This window comes from Manis javanica, chromosome 6 (assembly GCF_040802235.1).
Source record: "Manis javanica isolate MJ-LG chromosome 6, MJ_LKY, whole genome shotgun sequence".
In the NCBI taxonomy this organism is placed as follows: Eukaryota; Metazoa; Chordata; class Mammalia; order Pholidota; family Manidae; genus Manis; species Manis javanica.
This window is the reverse complement of record NC_133161.1, coordinates 96,623,472-96,639,530: the sequence shown is the minus strand read 5'-3', so window position 1 is coordinate 96,639,530 and position 16,059 is coordinate 96,623,472. Positions and strand designations below refer to the sequence as shown.

Here is a 16,059-nt window from a genome sequence, read left to right as displayed (position 1 = left end):
CAAAGGCAACTTTAATTAGCTAAAAAAAAAAAATGAACAGAACAAATCCTTTCTCACTGACACAACCACTATCTTAAAAATCAATACCCAGAATTTAAGTAACTATTTCCAGGTACTACTTAAACGAAAGTTTCTGTGTAAGTGTTCTTGTATAAGAAAAACCACTGGCAAACAAAGAAAACCAGAGCCAAACACCTAAATCTTGCTATGGATTTGAAATGATTTGTTTTATTTTTCCACCCTGGAAATTTTATATTTACTTAAAACCTTACAGTATAATAGAAACAGACATTAATCCATAAATATTTTAAGTTTACTCTTGATACATTCTTCAAATTACTCACAGAAGTGCCTATAAAATGTTTTAAACTACACAATTTAAAAACAAGCACAAAACCACATAAAAATGAAGAATCTTCCTTTCTTGCAGGAGAAATGTTTTATGTGAAGTCATCTTCTTTAAGCACCTTTGGTCTTAATTCTGCGTGAACCAGGATGGTCGCTTTCTGTCTCGTTCAATGATCCTCTTGCCCTGATCTTGTTCGGATGGTGTCTCTCCCATGTACAGAACCATGGTCTCTGTGGTAGGAGCCTTAAAAGGGCCCCCTTCTTGTTTCCCTATCTGTCTTCTGATTTCTGCAGTCTCCTTGCACACCTTCTCATAGCAATAGCCACAAAGGACATGTTTCAGTTTCAGGTGACCACATTCAGGACAAACATCTATATTGTTCTTTAAAAAAACAAACAAAAACATATTTTAACAAGGGATAAAATAAAGCACAATTAGAAGTGGTGCTTATATATGAATTTTCTTGGACTGTTCATGCTGCATGAAGTCCAATACCATCTAATTCAACCTCACTTTTGCAGCAAAACTGAGGACAAACAGCATGGAGTTTTAATTAGTAGAAGTGGTGACTTTGGATCTGGTGCATTTTTACTTCTACACAGTAGTCGCATTGTGTAAAAACAGCATTTTCAAATAATAAACATCTGATGAGTGAGTCCCTAAACACAACGGGGTGATCCATACAGCCAGCATCTTAAGACATCAAGGAAAACAGAATTCACTTTTTCTGTCTATCATGGGGAAAACAAGATGATAAACACATTACAAATTGGCTTCTCCTGGTATCAGTGTAACTCACACTGCTGTATGAAGTATAGTTGGTATATAGCATGCTTTCTTTTTATGAACGAAGGATGATTATTTCTTAAAGTAAAACTCCCTTCTTATGTTATAATTTAAGGGCATTTTAATGAGTTTCTATACATGTTTACTCAACTTCAGTAAGAAAATTATAACCACTGAATAAGTCTTTTTGATGTTTTAAAGATATGAAATATTAAGAAAAACAGTAAACCAGCAAAGAAAGTCCAAATCCTTCACAAGACTAATCTACAAACATTTGTGATACAGATGACAAAAATAGTTTTCTGAAAGGAACTAAGAACGGTGTAAGTTACTTGCCTCACCAACCTCTCATTTTATACCACTACACGGGAACTGGACTGCATATCCAACTGGAGACATGGAAAGAGATCTCATTAGTGCTCTTTCCCTGATCAAAGCAGGCAGCTGAATGTACTACAGCAAACAATTCAATGAAGAAAACAAATGTACACTATAAAAGCTACTCTTTTCCATCAGAATAAACAGGGAAATCATGTAGTAGATTGGCACAAGACCTCATTCCTAAAATCTTATGTTCTCTCAACCAAACAGTGTAAGTTATTGTTGTTTTAATCAATGGAGTATTTTTCAGTTCCAGATTTTAAGTCCATTCCCACAGTGACTCACTAAAGGATTAAGAACTGTGGGTTTGGTTTAATAGTGAATGTGGAAGCCTATGTTAGTCCATGCTCCGTTCTTGAATTTCATCTGCACCGTGATGCTGCTGTGGATGGGATGTGACAGTAACTCAAATCACAGCTGTTGAAGTCATAAATTAATAGATCAAAGGTAATCAACACTATAATTTTTGTTTACTAGATCAATGAAGAATGTGTACCCATGGGGGGCAGGAAGGAAGAGGTGGTGGAGATCTGGAATTATCTGAGAACAGGGACACACACACACAAACACATTTTAAGAATGTGAGCTAAAGATCAGACTGTCAGGGCTCCAATCCTGACTCTACCATTTACCTCAGTTTCTTCATCCTAAAAATGAGCAAAGCAGTATTTACTTTGAACAGTTATTGTGAGGATTTGAGGAGACAATTCACCTAAAGCACTTGGATAAATCACAGGCACTTAATAAGAGATGTTAGTTACTTTCATTACTTATCTAAGGATTTTCCTTCACATTATTTTACTGGACACAGTAAAGAATAGGAGAATTACGTAGGAGCTGGTAAAATCAAAGATCCAATATACCTACTGCTTCTGACTTTAATTTTAGGCTCTGCCATAGTTAAGATGTTTAGCCATGTCAGGTTTAGAATCGCACAGCTCAGTACTGGCACAGCTCAGTTCCAAAGTCATGTAGGCTCTTCATAACCCAGTCCTCTGTCCAGACTCCAAACTCCCTCGACTGTGTTCCTAATAGTCAGGCTACAGGGCAGTGGACATACACACACACATAATGAGGATAATGTATTTTACTTAGGCCAGAGAAAAGTTGACATATAAACTCTGAAAATAATTTACTGATAGGCTGTATGAATACACCAAAAGGACATGCAGTGGTGGACGTGAGAAAAAGCACACAAACAAAAACCAATATATTACCTTAACTTTAATAAGCTTCCGAGGGTTTCTTCTCCTACACCGGTTAACTTCAATGCTGCGTCTGTTTTTAGGTGCTGCCATCCAAAAGATACTTTCCAAAAGGCTGGAAATCTCCTTACTTCCATTGGTGTCATTTGCTGGTTCTGTAAATACAGCTGAACCTTGGACTGCTAATGCTGGTACTACAAAATAAAACATGGAAATACAGAATCGGTTCCTAGCTTCTAAAAGACTAAATATCATTCTCCTTAACAATCAACAGTGATATGTCAACAGATGTATTTGCCTCTTGGGGAGCTCTGATTCTCCTCCAATCAGAGGTCCAGAACTGAAGGCGCGGAGAGGGGAAATGAAAAGCAACCTGTCCTCAGTGCGCATGTGTGTGGATGTGCTTTGGCTCTACGGATAAAGATGGCGGAGCGAGGTTACAGCTTTTCCCTGACAACGAAAAGCATTGCTAAGCATAGCTCAGTGGTTAACAGCACGGCTCTGAAAGGCCTGTGTGACCTTGATCTTTCTGAGCCTACTTCTTCAGCTGAAAATTGGGGATACCCAATGGATTGCTATGGAGATTACCTCAAGAAGCACAGGCTTTGGCATTTGGTGGGCTCTCTGATCAGACTGCCAGGGTACTGTTCTGTTTGGGATATACTCAGAAATGGAGCGGAATGTAAATGTCAGGGCACTAACACCCAACCATTTTCTTCCTCAGTTTCGAGGAAACACTGGGATCAGGATTCAACAGCACAGAGCTCAGACACAAAGACAGATGGCTTTAGGGGGTGGGAGGACTAGAAAAGAGTACGACCCAGACAGCGGCGGCCCTTGACGCTTTCTTTTCGGTTACACCGGGTACGAATGGGACAATGAGAGAACTTTTTTCTTCAGGGGAGGGAGAGCAAAACCAGTCATCTGCTGTTTCAAAGTCAGTGAATGTGCCGGACAAAGTCCCCGGAGCGCGGTGGCGGTCAGAACGCGCGAGGGCAGGGTAAGCTGTGTCCGCCACGCTGCCTGGGGTCCCCCCACCCAGCCCCCTCTCCACGGCGGCCTCTGTACATACCCCACGGAGGACTGGGAAGGCCTGGCCGGCTCTGCTGAAGTATCCACTGCAGTCGCTCCCAACAGTTCCAGAGGAGGCCCCGGGCTGCCGACCACTGCGGAACGACGAGCACCAGCAGGGCCGACGCCATCTTCGTTGCCCAAACACCGCTACCACTAGGCTGCTTGGTTCCGCCCCCACGTCGAGCTTGCGCACAAACGCAGAGTCGGGCATACCCGGCTTCTGGAACTACGATGCCCAGCATGCCTCTGGGGGAGCTCTGATTCTCCTCCAATTAGAGGTCCAGAACTGAAGGCGCGGGGAGGGGAAATGAAAAGCAACCTGTCCTCAGTGCGCATGTGTGTGGATGTGCTTTGGCTCTACGGATAAAGATGGCGGAGCGCGGTTACAGCTTTTCGCTGACAACATTCAGGTATGGAAGGGGCCCCAAGGTCCAACCGGTAACGGAGATTTCAGGAACTCCGCCGACCCAGTTTTTTCCGCCATGGTCTCTGGCTTGGTGCTTCTGGAGGGCCCAGTAGGAAATGGGGCGGAAATGCGACTTTGCAAAGTCATTTGCCGGGCCCGTCCGGGGCCTGGGGAGCAGCGGTCCCGGGAGGCCGTGGGAACGCGGGTCGGGCCATCGGGGCGACCTTGAGTTGTGGGCAGGTAAGGCCCTCAGCCAGCAATTTGCATTCGCTTTGGAGACTAAAAAAGGCAGCTTTGGATGAGCCATCTCCGGGTGTCCCGTTCAGAACTCAGGATTTCCTTCCTGATCCAAGTAGGCCTGGTTGGGATCTTCTGGAGCTTGGAATCTTGGTCAGATCTGTAGGAGCCCGTTTTTCTTGGAAGGCCTCAACTTTACGGTTTGGTCCGAGTCTTAGTCTCCATTTGGCATCAGTGTCTTTCTAAACCTCTTCCCGCTTTTAGTTTCTTTAATGCTCCAATTAGAAGCTGGAGGACCAAAAGTGAAAGCACTAATCTTTCTGTCACCTAGTGTTTGTGGGCCCCAGACTATTAGGATACATTTGCGTTTTTGCCATTTTGAGGAAGGTGGATATATATTTACTGAAAAAAAAGTTGTAGGTTTTTCTGTTTCAGAATAGAGCTGAGATGAACCATCCATCCCAGTGTAAGAGAATCTGGGAAAGATTCGACCCGGGAAAGATTGAATTTGCCCATTTTCTTACGGATCTGTAATGCTCCCTTTAAAGTGTAGTCCTATTTAAGGGCTGAAAGCAGGCGGGATTTAACTTGTTGAGTACTTCCTCTGTGGGTGCAACTTTCTACTCCCGTCTCTTTCCACTACCGTGTGTGGTAAATGTTATCTCAATATCTTACAGATGAGGTAACTACAGCACATGCAAATTAAGTAGCTTGTCCAAGGTCATTGATCAGTAGCTGAGTTAACATTCACATTGGGTTCTTATGACAAAATTAATACACTTTCATTACCATACGGTACCGTCTTAAAATAGCAAAATGCCTCCTTACTCTTGACAGTTATAAAAAATAAATGAAGGTGTGGGGATTTTTTGCCTTTGAGTGAAAATAATTCTGTAATAAAAGATCTCATCGTATACAATGTTAGAGAAATAGTATTTTGCCAAGTAGTCACTGTTCATGTTCCTGAAGAAAGCAAACTTGGTCCTTTTTCTTTAAGAAAGTGTAGTCCTAGTGGAGCTGAAACTTAAACATGTATCATCAGGGACTGAATCTTTTTATAATAAATTTATTTATTAAAATGAACTCTTGTTTTTTTAACACCTAAACTGTTTCAGATAAAAAATTTGTTTCTAGTCTTTTGTGGCCAGGACTAAATTGTGAATGGTGGAAGTGACGAGAGTACTGTAGGATGAACAAGTGCTCTTCTGGATTACATTCAGTTCGGGAGGTCATAAATGAGTAAACAAACTGGTGCCTGCTAATGCATTCTGAAAAGTGTTTTTCTTTTACTAAGGAATTTTTATGAAAAGAGAGTAAAAGAGGAACATGATTATAGATTGGGCAGTCAGGAAAGACCAATGCTTGGGGATGTATTTTGAGATTGGAAGATAAAAAGGAGCCAACTGTTCAAAGATTTAGGGGTTGAGAGAGTTGTGGACTGGGAGGAGCATGTATGAAAGTCCTCAAGTTGGGAAAGAGCTTGACTCTTAAAGGAATTGATATATAAGGCCAGCTTTCTAGGCGTTAGCATGGGTCAGCCCATGTTACAGGTCTCTGCTGGCTAGTGAGGATTTTTTATTTGAACCAAAAGTTGTTGTAGGAGTTAAGTGGACAATGACAGTACAAAGGTAACTCTGGCTTGTGCGAGGGAAATCAAGGTGGAAAAGAGGAAAACTGGTAAGAAGGCTATTTCAGTTATTGTGGGTACAAATGCTGGTGCTTTGGAATGGGGAGGGGCATGATTGACCGTAAAGATGGTTGATTGCTCAGTGAGCTCACAGATTTAGTAGCTTCCATACAGAAAAGATGCAGTGATGAAAGTGTATACAAATGATAATGGGAACAGAGAAGAGGTAACTGTATTTGAGCCTTTAAAATACTTCCCCAGAGGTATCTGAACTAGGTATTGAACAATAATTGAATGCTGGGTGGATCCAGAAAATCATGATACAGGTTTTGAAATAGTGACCATTAGAAGAAAACAAGTGTAGCCTAATTTTTTAATTTAAATGAGCTCCAGTCAGTTAATTTTGTCATTTAAGTCTTTAAACTTAAACTGCTGCCTTCCATAAATAGGTCTAGATATGCCTCTGTTAGCCAAATGATTGCAGACCCCTGGTACTAGGTTATTTGCTGGAATACTGCCTGAAATGAGCTTACACCTTTTTAAGGAAGACAAATACTGTAAAATAATTCAAGTGTCATGAATCTTAGCCAGAGAGGAAGTACAGGATACCATAGGCATGAGAGTGTGGCAAGGATAGGGCCTAGACGGGGTGGTCAGGGCAGCTTCCCTGAGGACCTGAGATTTCTGCTAAGGATTGAAGGATGATCAGGAAAGAGTTCATGAGGCAATGGTGAAATGCATTCCAGACAGGGAACAGCTTGTCAGAGGGGTTTTTGGATTCTAAGAGTGGTCTGTGTGTTTGCAGCAAAGTGGGATGGTTCAAGTTGAGACTTGAGTATTTGTAATTTTATGAAGATAAAACAGATAACCTGAAACACAAGATGATCATTTCAGTAGTAGACTGGAAATCCGGACCAAGCTGTGTCACTTTGGACAAATTACTTTCACTCAAGGACTTTTTCTGTAAAAAAGTTAGTCTGCAGTGTTTATGATTGTAACTCAACAACTAGATCGAAAAGAAATACGACCTAAAAAGCCAGTTTGGGAATAGTATTTGGCTGCCAAACTTATGGAATCAAATATGTTAAGTATACCAGCTCATGGCTTCTAGAAATGATTTTATATAGCGAATACTTTGTTGTAACTAATACATAGGTTTTGCATCCTAGACCAGGTCTGCCTTCTAAAATGTATAACTCCATCCACATGAAATACAGGCTGTTGTTTGGTATTTAACAGACACAAATTTGTTCTTAGTAACATTACTATTTGGTGTTTATTTACTGCTAATTTTTGTGCCAGGAACAAAAGGCATCACTTCATCTAATCTTCAGGACAGTCTTTTGAAATAGGTGTAGTACTGTTATCCCCATTTTATAGATGAGAAAACTGAGACACAGAGGTTAAGTAACTTGCTCAGTCACAAGGTTTTTAAGTGGTAACAGGCAACAGTGATGATCCTGCTTTAAACGGTAGAAAAAAAGCAACCAAGAGACTGGTGCTGCCCTATGAATGTGTTCAGATCGCCTGTAAACTTAGTTTCTGTACAAGTTCATGGTAAATGTGAAAGCCTTCATCTTTCTTTAGTGTTTGATTAATGGATTTGACTAAATATCTGCCCTCTCTCAGAGCCAGTCCTATAATAAATATTTGAGAATATGTGAGTTTAGTAAATACCTTTGTTTCTTTTTAAGCCCCTCTGGTAAACTTGTCCAGATTGAATATGCTTTGGCTGCTGTAGCTGGAGGAGCCCCTTCAGTGGGAATTAAAGGTAACTAAAGGCTTCATTCATTTCAGGTGCATGTTAATAGTTGATTCTAATGTTCTTTTGGAATTAATTAGTAATTAACTTATAAGTAAATAGCTGGAGCAGTGTACTTTTTAACAGTCTTCTTGTTAATTTACAGTACTTTTGCAGTTTTAAGAAATTAGAGCCAATAAGCCTAAGAAGAGAATTTCTTTTTTCGGAATAAACACCTTTATTTTATTTTACCTATTAGTTGTGGTAACCCTAAGATAGTATTTCCCATTCAGAATACTGAATATAATTTTGTTTTTCCACTGATTTTATATCATTGTTTTCTGGGCAATTTTCATCCTTTCTATGAAGAAAAGTTTGATTATAAAACTTAATTGAAAGATACCCTTTAAGGAAAAGTCAGTACCATTGATTTTAGATTTCAGATTATAAGAACAGAAGGCCAAGTAGGCATAATTCCACTATTTTAAAACATATGGACTCTTAGGTATCTTACAATAATATGAGAAAAGTTGTATGATGTCTTTAGCTGTAGGGATTTTTTGGTGCACTATAGATGACTAGTGAAGGAAAATTTTACCATTCCTTAGGTGATTTTAATATAGAAATCTGGAAGAAAATGTTTTATAGATAAGAAATGAGGGAATTTGGGTGAAAGGCATCCGTAATTAGAAAACTGTTGTAGCAGAATTTTTAAATGGTTGAACATTTAGGTCTTTCCTGTTTTTTTTTTTCAAAGCTGCGAATGGTGTGGTATTAGCCACGGAGAAGAAACAGAAATCCATTCTGTATGACGAGCGAAGTGTACACAAAGTGGAGCCAATTACCAAGCATATAGGCCTGGTGTACAGTGGCATGGGCCCCGATTACAGGTACTTATACTAGTTTTTGTTTTTCTCACCATCTTATGAATTGCTTGTAATCCATACTTGAGAAAAATCAAGGCATTTTTTTCCTTTACTCTCTCAACTCCTCGCTTTTGTGTTGTTCAGCATCTGCAGCATGATTGGCAGCTGAATTTAAATTGCCTGCATGGGCTAGACTAAGGGTTCCTTTAAGGAGGGTAACTCAGTGCCACTGGGTTGTAAAAGAGGGCGTAGATACATTATTTACTCTTACTCTGCTGAGTGATCTTTCCCTTCTGACAGTGTTCCTCCTCCACCATCCACAGGCTGGGCTTCAGGGGCTTTGCTGTTCTTTAGTGTATTTTAATAATAGTGAAAACTATACAAGTTAAAATAAGCTATTTTAAAAAGTTATCAGGCAGCAAAAGAAAGCAGTACTGTGCATAGTGAACCTCATTATATTTATTTTTGTTTTTAGCAAAAGGACAGAATTCTGAAAACCACTGAAAGCTGCTGAGTTTGGCAGCCATTCATGATCCAGATGCTCATGTAGTCACTCCTGTTAAAGTATTTCCCAGGAAAAGAGAGTAATCCTGTTAAGATTAGGGTACCAGCAAGTTGAAAGAGATGGATAGCTTTCTATGTTTATCATTTAACAAGTAAAAGGAGTACTAGTACATCATTCTTGATTGTTTGGAATAAGAGGTAGAGTCAGAATTTCACTTCAGTGAGCCAGGAAGTGCAAGTGTTGCTGGGACATGATCAGGCTTCCTTCCAGTGGCTCCTGTTTCCACTGGAGTCTCCAGAAGAAGGGATGCTGCAGGTTACTAACCACTGACAGAATAACTGAGGGCAGTACAATCGAGGATAAACTGCGTATCGTGCAGGGGATAATGCACATGGTTCAGATCAGCAGTATGAGCAGGGAAAGGCCCATCCCTTCGTCTTGCTAATCTATTTGATTTTTATGTAGTATATTCTTTATATCTTCTGACAGATTTTATATTTTTAAGTTTGTAAGTAGTTGCTTGTTCCTTAATCTCTGAAGAGTACTCTGAAGTGTAGTCTGTGGAAAAGACTGAAGCAGTGTAAGAGCAATATGCCCCAAATTGTGCTTGTTCATATGTGGTCTTGTGTGTTGGCTGAACTGAAATATAAAAAGACAGGCTGCCTGCCTGTGGGATAAGGGAGCATGATCTTGAGCAAGCTGTGGAGGGAGATAAAGCTCTCTGAGGATACACTAAATCTGTTCGTCCTAAGTTGACGGTATCCCGAGTCCTTCACTTTCTTCCTTGTGCCTTGTCCATCTGTGGCTCAGCTCCTCTCTGATGCTCTAATATTTACTTGTAAATTAATTAGAGTTGGGTGCAAGAACAAGCCTGGCTTTGAGCTGATAGTTACCATTATAGAGCTACATATCAAGCTTGTGCTGTGGGTGCAGCCTGTAAGTAGAGGAGTCTTTTGATAGTAGGGTGTCTAGATTTTAATTCCATCTTATTTCTTCTTTGTTAGAGTGCTTGTGCACAGGGCTCGAAAACTAGCTCAGCAGTACTACCTTGTTTACCAGGAACCCATTCCCACAGCTCAGCTGGTGCAGCGAGTAGCTTCTGTGATGCAAGAATACACCCAGTCAGGGTACGTTGGTTTTCTTAATTGAAATGTATCATGAATTAGAAAACAATGATCATTTTAGAAGAGATGTATAAAAAAAGAAGACTTCGTATCCTTACATTCGCTTAACAAGTAGAAAAAGTTCTTATGATAAATATTTCTGATTTTAACTGGATGTAGAATATTTTCTTAAGGAAAAAATGTGATTGTTTTCCTGCTGTTCACGTAAAACCTGAAAGCATCTTCCAGGAAGACAAAGTCATTTTGCCAGTGATTAAAACACTGATTGGCAGGCAGTCATTGCTGTTTCCAGGTTTATCTTTCCAACCAGAAATGATGTAAGCACATGATAAAAGCAATAGTTCTTTGACACATCCATATTCATTTTAATTCTCTTGAATTTGGTGTGAACATGGATGAGGTAGTATAAATACGTAAAGCCAGTGGAAAGGCTGCATTTGTTGACAGTTGTTACTTTGTTAGGACACAGAATGTTGCTCACACTTACTACTGACCTTAATATTTGTATCACTCCATTTACCAAAATGATTTGATTACTGTTCCTTAGTATCATGCAGAGATTTCATTTTGAATTGATGTGTTCAGAAATGTGTTACACATGTTTTTTCAAGAGCTTGCAGGTCTAATTTGGTTCACTTGAGAGTATTAATTAATTCTTAGGGAGCGTTGACTTTAACACTATGAAGATGCCAAGTAATTCCCATTTTCCTTTTTTCAGTGGTGTTCGTCCATTTGGAGTTTCTTTATTAATCTGTGGTTGGAATGAGGGGCGACCGTATTTATTTCAGTCAGATCCGTCTGTAAGTATCATCAGATGTAGTTGAGGGATTTGTTAAAATGCTCTTTGAATATCTAATGATGAAAACAATAACCGTAGAAAGTTTTCAGTTTAGCAGTATTTTCTTTCTCGTTTGGGCTTTAGAAAGCATGAAGCGCATATGCACTTGCACGTTTAAAATGCTTGTCATTGGTTCTTCTGATGAGGCAGCTGCATCAGTTCTGCATTCTGTCTTCTTTTTCGTTCATTAACTTCATATACTTCAATGATTTGTTGCAAGTTGGTATCAAATCTCTTTAAACCCATGGAATTTTGTTACTCTGAGAAATACTGTAATGAAGATAGGGGTCTAGAGGACTGTGGTGTTCTTTTGACATCTGTTTAATCTGGGAGCTGACGTGAGTGTGACTTTCCTGCACAAACATTGATGTAACTTTGCCTTAAATTTGGTGGTTTTGCAAAGTGGGTGAGTGGTTTGCTCTAAAGCCGAGGTGTTCTAGTTAGGAGGTGTCTTAGAGGGCACTACTGCTCCACATCTCTCCTTTGCTTTGAGAAGTGGGAGAAAAAAGTTGTGATTAGGAACCGTTTTTTGTATATTTTATGGATAATTGCAAGTTCATTCAGTTCAAATCTTACTGTGTAACTTTGTAATCTGAAAAGGCAAAAGAAAAATACTGATTGTTACTTAAATCAGGAAAATTAAGTATTAAGGGAACTTTACAGTGTCTGTTAGCCCATCTCTGAGCTTCTGAAGCTAAGTGACAAGCCCTCTTACCTTCCTTCCCAGTGAGTAGCAGAAGCCCCACCACTGGAGTCGTCTCCATCTTTTGCCCTTATTTCCCTCATTACATCTAAAAGGCAACTGTTTCTTTTAAAATACATCTGGTATGTTTCTTTTCAATATTTTTCTTGAGTGTGTGCATATGTATTTTTTCAACAGACAAGGCCATGTTATATGTGAGATACTGCTATTGCTTTCATTTAACATTAGATTATAAAATATGAAACTGAAAATTTTTAATGAAAAGCTATCTATTTACTAATGATGAAGAATCCATCACCATTTTCAAAATATATATAATGGATTTTAGAGCCTTTTAGTCTAGTAACTTAATTATTACTATTGATTATTTGCTTTAAGTTAACCTGTTTCCTTTAACTGGTTGTTTTGTATAGGTTGGTATAATAAATCACACATATTTAAACTGTACATTTTGATAAATTTTCAAGTATGTAAATACCTGAGAAAACGCACCACAGTCAAGATACTGAGCCCTTTTATGCCCTTCAAAAGTTTCAACCTCTGCCATAGAGGTTATTTATTCCTCTAACCTTTAATAATACAATAAATGAATGTTCTTTGACCTTAAAGAGACAAATTATAGAAAAAAACAAGTGGCAGGGCAATTTAATTAAATGAATTATTTACAGTATGCTTTTCTTTTCTTCCTGATTAGGGAGCTTACTTTGCCTGGAAAGCTACAGCAATGGGAAAGAACTACGTGAATGGGAAAACTTTTCTGGAGAAAAGGTAGGTTCACTAGGACTGGGTTTGCTTGCAAGCCTGCTTTTCTGTTTTTCAGCTCTCTTTAAATAGTTAAGATCATGAGTCCCAACAAATTTTGTTTATTACTGTGTTGAATACTAATTGAATACTAATTTGTTTATCCTAGTTATAGATTTAAAAAAAAAAACAGCAAAAAACAAACTTCTTTCCACCCTGGCTCTTTAGCCTTCAATTTTATTAAGTGGTAATATTTTTCATTTCTTAAGAGCTTCTCTTTACATTCTTATGGTTGTTTCCTAAATGTTCTTTATATTTTTCCTACTATGTCAGAAAAAAAGAATTTGGAGTAAAAAATTTGTGAGGAAAGTTTTTAAATGATTTAAGTGATGTTTATATTATGACATTGACAAAAAAATTGTGAAGCTAAGTACCTGGCATTGATTTAAATACATGATAGATGTGCTTGATCAGAAGTGGGGTACTATCACTGTCCTTGCACAGCAAACTACTCTCAGTTCCAGGTGTACTAGAGGCAGCATTATTATCGTTCAATAAAACAAGTCCTAAATTTTGAATGGAAAAAGTTCGTAATTGACTTTAACCAACAGATGAACTTTCTTACATTCCCCACATAATATTAATGATACTTAAAATCTTAGACCTGGGATTAATTAGTAAACTTACATAATCTTTGGATCTTTCTTATAGCATTGTCCTTTTCTTTTTGTATGTAGTTAGCGAATCTTCCAGACATTTCACGTGAAGTTATAACTTACAAGAATAAACATAAGAAATGTTAGGAAAGATCTGATTTTGATTTCTCTGTTACAGTTTTAAAAACTATAATGTTGCCACCACATTCTGAATATATTGGAATATTTATACTTAAATACATTTCTTAAAATTAACTCATGTTAGGGTTACATGCTTCGTGATGTTAGGAATGCACACCAGGTAATTGCCAATTTCTTATTTGGGAATAGTTATTACAGTGAGGTGACTAAGATAATTAATCTGTAGCTTGGTATTTTTAGGAGTGTGAGATTTTTTAATAATATACTGTTATATCATTGTGTTTAAGTGTTCATAAATGTAAATGTTGCCATAAATCATTGTTTTTTCAAAAAATTCTTTAGATATAATGAAGATCTGGAACTTGAAGATGCCATTCATACAGCCATATTAACCCTAAAGGTTAGCTGAATGTCTTAATTGGATTTATAACAATTTTATAATTAACTGCTTGGAAAATTGACCATATCCTCTCCCTTTTTAATAGGAAAGCTTTGAAGGGCAAATGACAGAAGATAACATAGAAGTTGGAATCTGCAATGAAGCAGGATTTAGGCGGCTAACTCCAACTGAAGTTAAGGATTACTTGGCTGCCATAGCATAATAATGAAGTGACTGAGAAATCCAGAATTTCAGATAAACTCTCTACTTAAACATGTTTAAAGTATGTTTTGTTTTGCAGACTTTTTGCATACTTATTTCTACATGGTTTAATGGACTGATGTTTTTAAAATGATACTTAATAAATCATAATAAACTGTTAAATCCAACTTCTAGCTTTTTAGAGGAGTTTCCACATAATTATTTCCTGCTTTTTATCACAGTTTTCTGGAAACTATGTTGCAAAATGGAATGGTGAAATTGCTCTTCAGTCTTCATGCAGTTTCTGTCAAGTCTAATCTTATTGCCCTCTTTACTACCAGATGTTCATGCTTCCATAAAGCAAAGTGCTGATATTGGTAAATGTCACTGATTTTACAGTTGGGAGAATCTGCAGACTTTTGTGGATTCATGAGACAAGGGAGGAAGCAGGTATTTTTTAGGCACCTTGAGGTAGGATCAGTGAAACCCTAGGATGCTCTGAGATTGCACTGAGCTGTGAAGACTGCTAAGCCAAATGGTCTCCTGTAGGAGATGCATAAGTAAGTAAAAAGTGGCATACTGATTCCTGTGAGTTTTTCCATCCCAAGTACATAAATGTATGTACAAGGAGCCCCTTAGATTCTTCTAGAACTCAAGGATGAATTACAGTGCTTGAAATAAAATCCTAATATTTAAGTGTCCAAACTATGGCTTAAGGCCATATGCTTTTTGACCTTAATATATATGCTTTACTCTTCCCTTCTTTTAATGGTATTATTTTGTAATGTATAATCTCAGTATAATCATAACTTTAATTAAAAATTTAGGCTGATACAACCAAGCAAATACTGGGATATCTGAACACTGTTTTAATTAAATATGAAGCCGTAGTGCTTAGTTTTATTTGTTTTTTGAGGCTTATATCATTAGTCTGGCTCACAGAACATAAGGAAAGTTTATGAATACCATTCTTATTAATAAAGAGATAGCAGGCAGTTGTTCCATGATTTAAGTGAAGCTCAAAAAAATTTTGCTTAATATTTAGCCACATTTAGGGGAAAAGAGCCTTGGAGTATTTTTGTCAAGATTCTCAGTTCTGTCTAGCATCTCTCTAATACCTGTGGCTTATTATAGGTGGCAGAAGTGTTATGAGAGGTGAGAGATGGCAGCTTGACCTTCTGTTTCAGGATGTTTGTCTTGAAGGCTTTAACTAATAATCTCTCTTTACAGACTTATGGTATATTGTAACATCAGCACACTAGAAAGAGGGTAGTAAAAAGGAATGGTTTTTGGGGTCAGGTCTCAGCTCTGCCACTTACTGACCTAGTGACTGCACAGGATAATAGTCTCAGGATTTTCTGAGGACCGAATTTGATAAAAGTGAAAGGCCTTGCTCAGGTTATTGATTTAAATACTCTGAAAGTTTAGCCTGCCTTTGAATTTGCTTAGGTCCTTTCTAATGTCCAATATTAAAAAAACAGGGATGCCAAAATAATACCATTAAAAAAAGGGAAGAGTAAAGGCATATATATATATTAAGGTCAGAAAGCATATGTGGGTTCTTACTGTAGAATAAGTTCTCCAGAATAAAGGAAGGAAAAGCACTGAAGCAGAGTTGTGTTCATATTCTGTTCTCTGCCTCTCGCCCCATTAAATGCAAGGCCCTGTTCACTTGAAGTGGTTTAGAACACTTTTCTCTTTGTTCTCAGTTTATTCTTCCATTGACCTTTAAATTAGCCTCTCCTTTTTGTCCTAGTTCTTGGGAAACTCAGTTGTTTGGTCTAGCCAGCCATTTCATCCCCAAACATGGTAAAACTCATTTCTAGCCTGTGGAATTCAGCATCTTTTAATCTACTCATTGTAATGCTCCTAATGTTTGTAGCTCCTCTCCATTCTTGGTCCAGTTTGTATCTTCTCACTTAAAATATTTGCCTCTACTTGTTATGTCCTTTCTCTTTTCCAGTTCCTCACTAAACCATGAAGTTAAGATCGCAATTTATTAGCAATGAAACATGGAAATGGTTACAATTCATATAATGTGGGAGCAGGAGGGAGTTGCAAAGGAAAGGGAGAATGAGGAAGAAAACTAATACTTCTAA

General features: G+C 38.1%; 2 protein-coding genes across 2 annotated transcripts; one reads left to right on the top strand and one right to left on the bottom strand.

Annotated features, from left to right (window-relative positions):
- Positions 1–200: 200 nt before the first annotated feature.
- MRPL32 (mitochondrial ribosomal protein L32) lies at positions 201–3,966 on the bottom strand. Its single transcript, XM_017662676.3, has 3 exons — positions 3,794–3,966; positions 2,734–2,915; positions 201–730 (listed from the first exon to the last, which is right to left on the bottom strand). The coding sequence occupies exons 1-3, from the start codon at positions 3,921–3,923 to the stop codon at positions 476–478; spliced, it is 567 nt and encodes a 188-aa protein (XP_017518165.1). The 5' UTR covers positions 3,924–3,966; the 3' UTR covers positions 201–475.
- Positions 3,967–4,056: 90 nt separating this feature from the next.
- Positions 4,057–14,148, top strand: PSMA2 (proteasome 20S subunit alpha 2). The gene is made up of 8 exons (XM_017662680.3): positions 4,057–4,205; positions 7,760–7,836; positions 8,564–8,696; positions 10,182–10,304; positions 11,020–11,101; positions 12,537–12,610; positions 13,723–13,780; positions 13,866–14,148. The coding sequence occupies exons 1-8, from the start codon at positions 4,165–4,167 to the stop codon at positions 13,980–13,982; spliced, it is 705 nt and encodes a 234-aa protein (XP_017518169.1). The 5' UTR covers positions 4,057–4,164; the 3' UTR covers positions 13,983–14,148.
- The last annotated feature ends 1,911 nt before the right edge of the window (positions 14,149–16,059 follow it).

Excerpts from the sequence above, each read along its gene's own strand:
- MRPL32 (XM_017662676.3), bottom strand. The coding sequence starts at position 3,923 with ATGGCGTCGGCCCTGCTGGTGCTCGTCGTTCCGCAGTGGTCGGCAGCC. Across the intron at positions 2,916-3,793 it reads CCTTCCCAGTCCTCCGTGGG|TACCAGCATTAGCAGTCCAA; the intron begins GTATGTACAGAG and ends TTTATTTTGTAG. Across the intron at positions 731-2,733 it reads GGAAGCTTATTAAAGTTAAG|AACAATATAGATGTTTGTCC; the intron begins GTAATATATTGG and ends GTTTTTTTAAAG.
- PSMA2 (XM_017662680.3), top strand. The coding sequence starts at position 4,165 with ATGGCGGAGCGCGGTTACAGCTTTTCGCTGACAACATTCAG. Across the intron at positions 11,102-12,536 it reads TATTTCAGTCAGATCCGTCT|GGAGCTTACTTTGCCTGGAA; the intron begins GTAAGTATCATC and ends CTTCCTGATTAG. Across the intron at positions 12,611-13,722 it reads AAAACTTTTCTGGAGAAAAG|ATATAATGAAGATCTGGAAC; the intron begins GTAGGTTCACTA and ends AAAATTCTTTAG.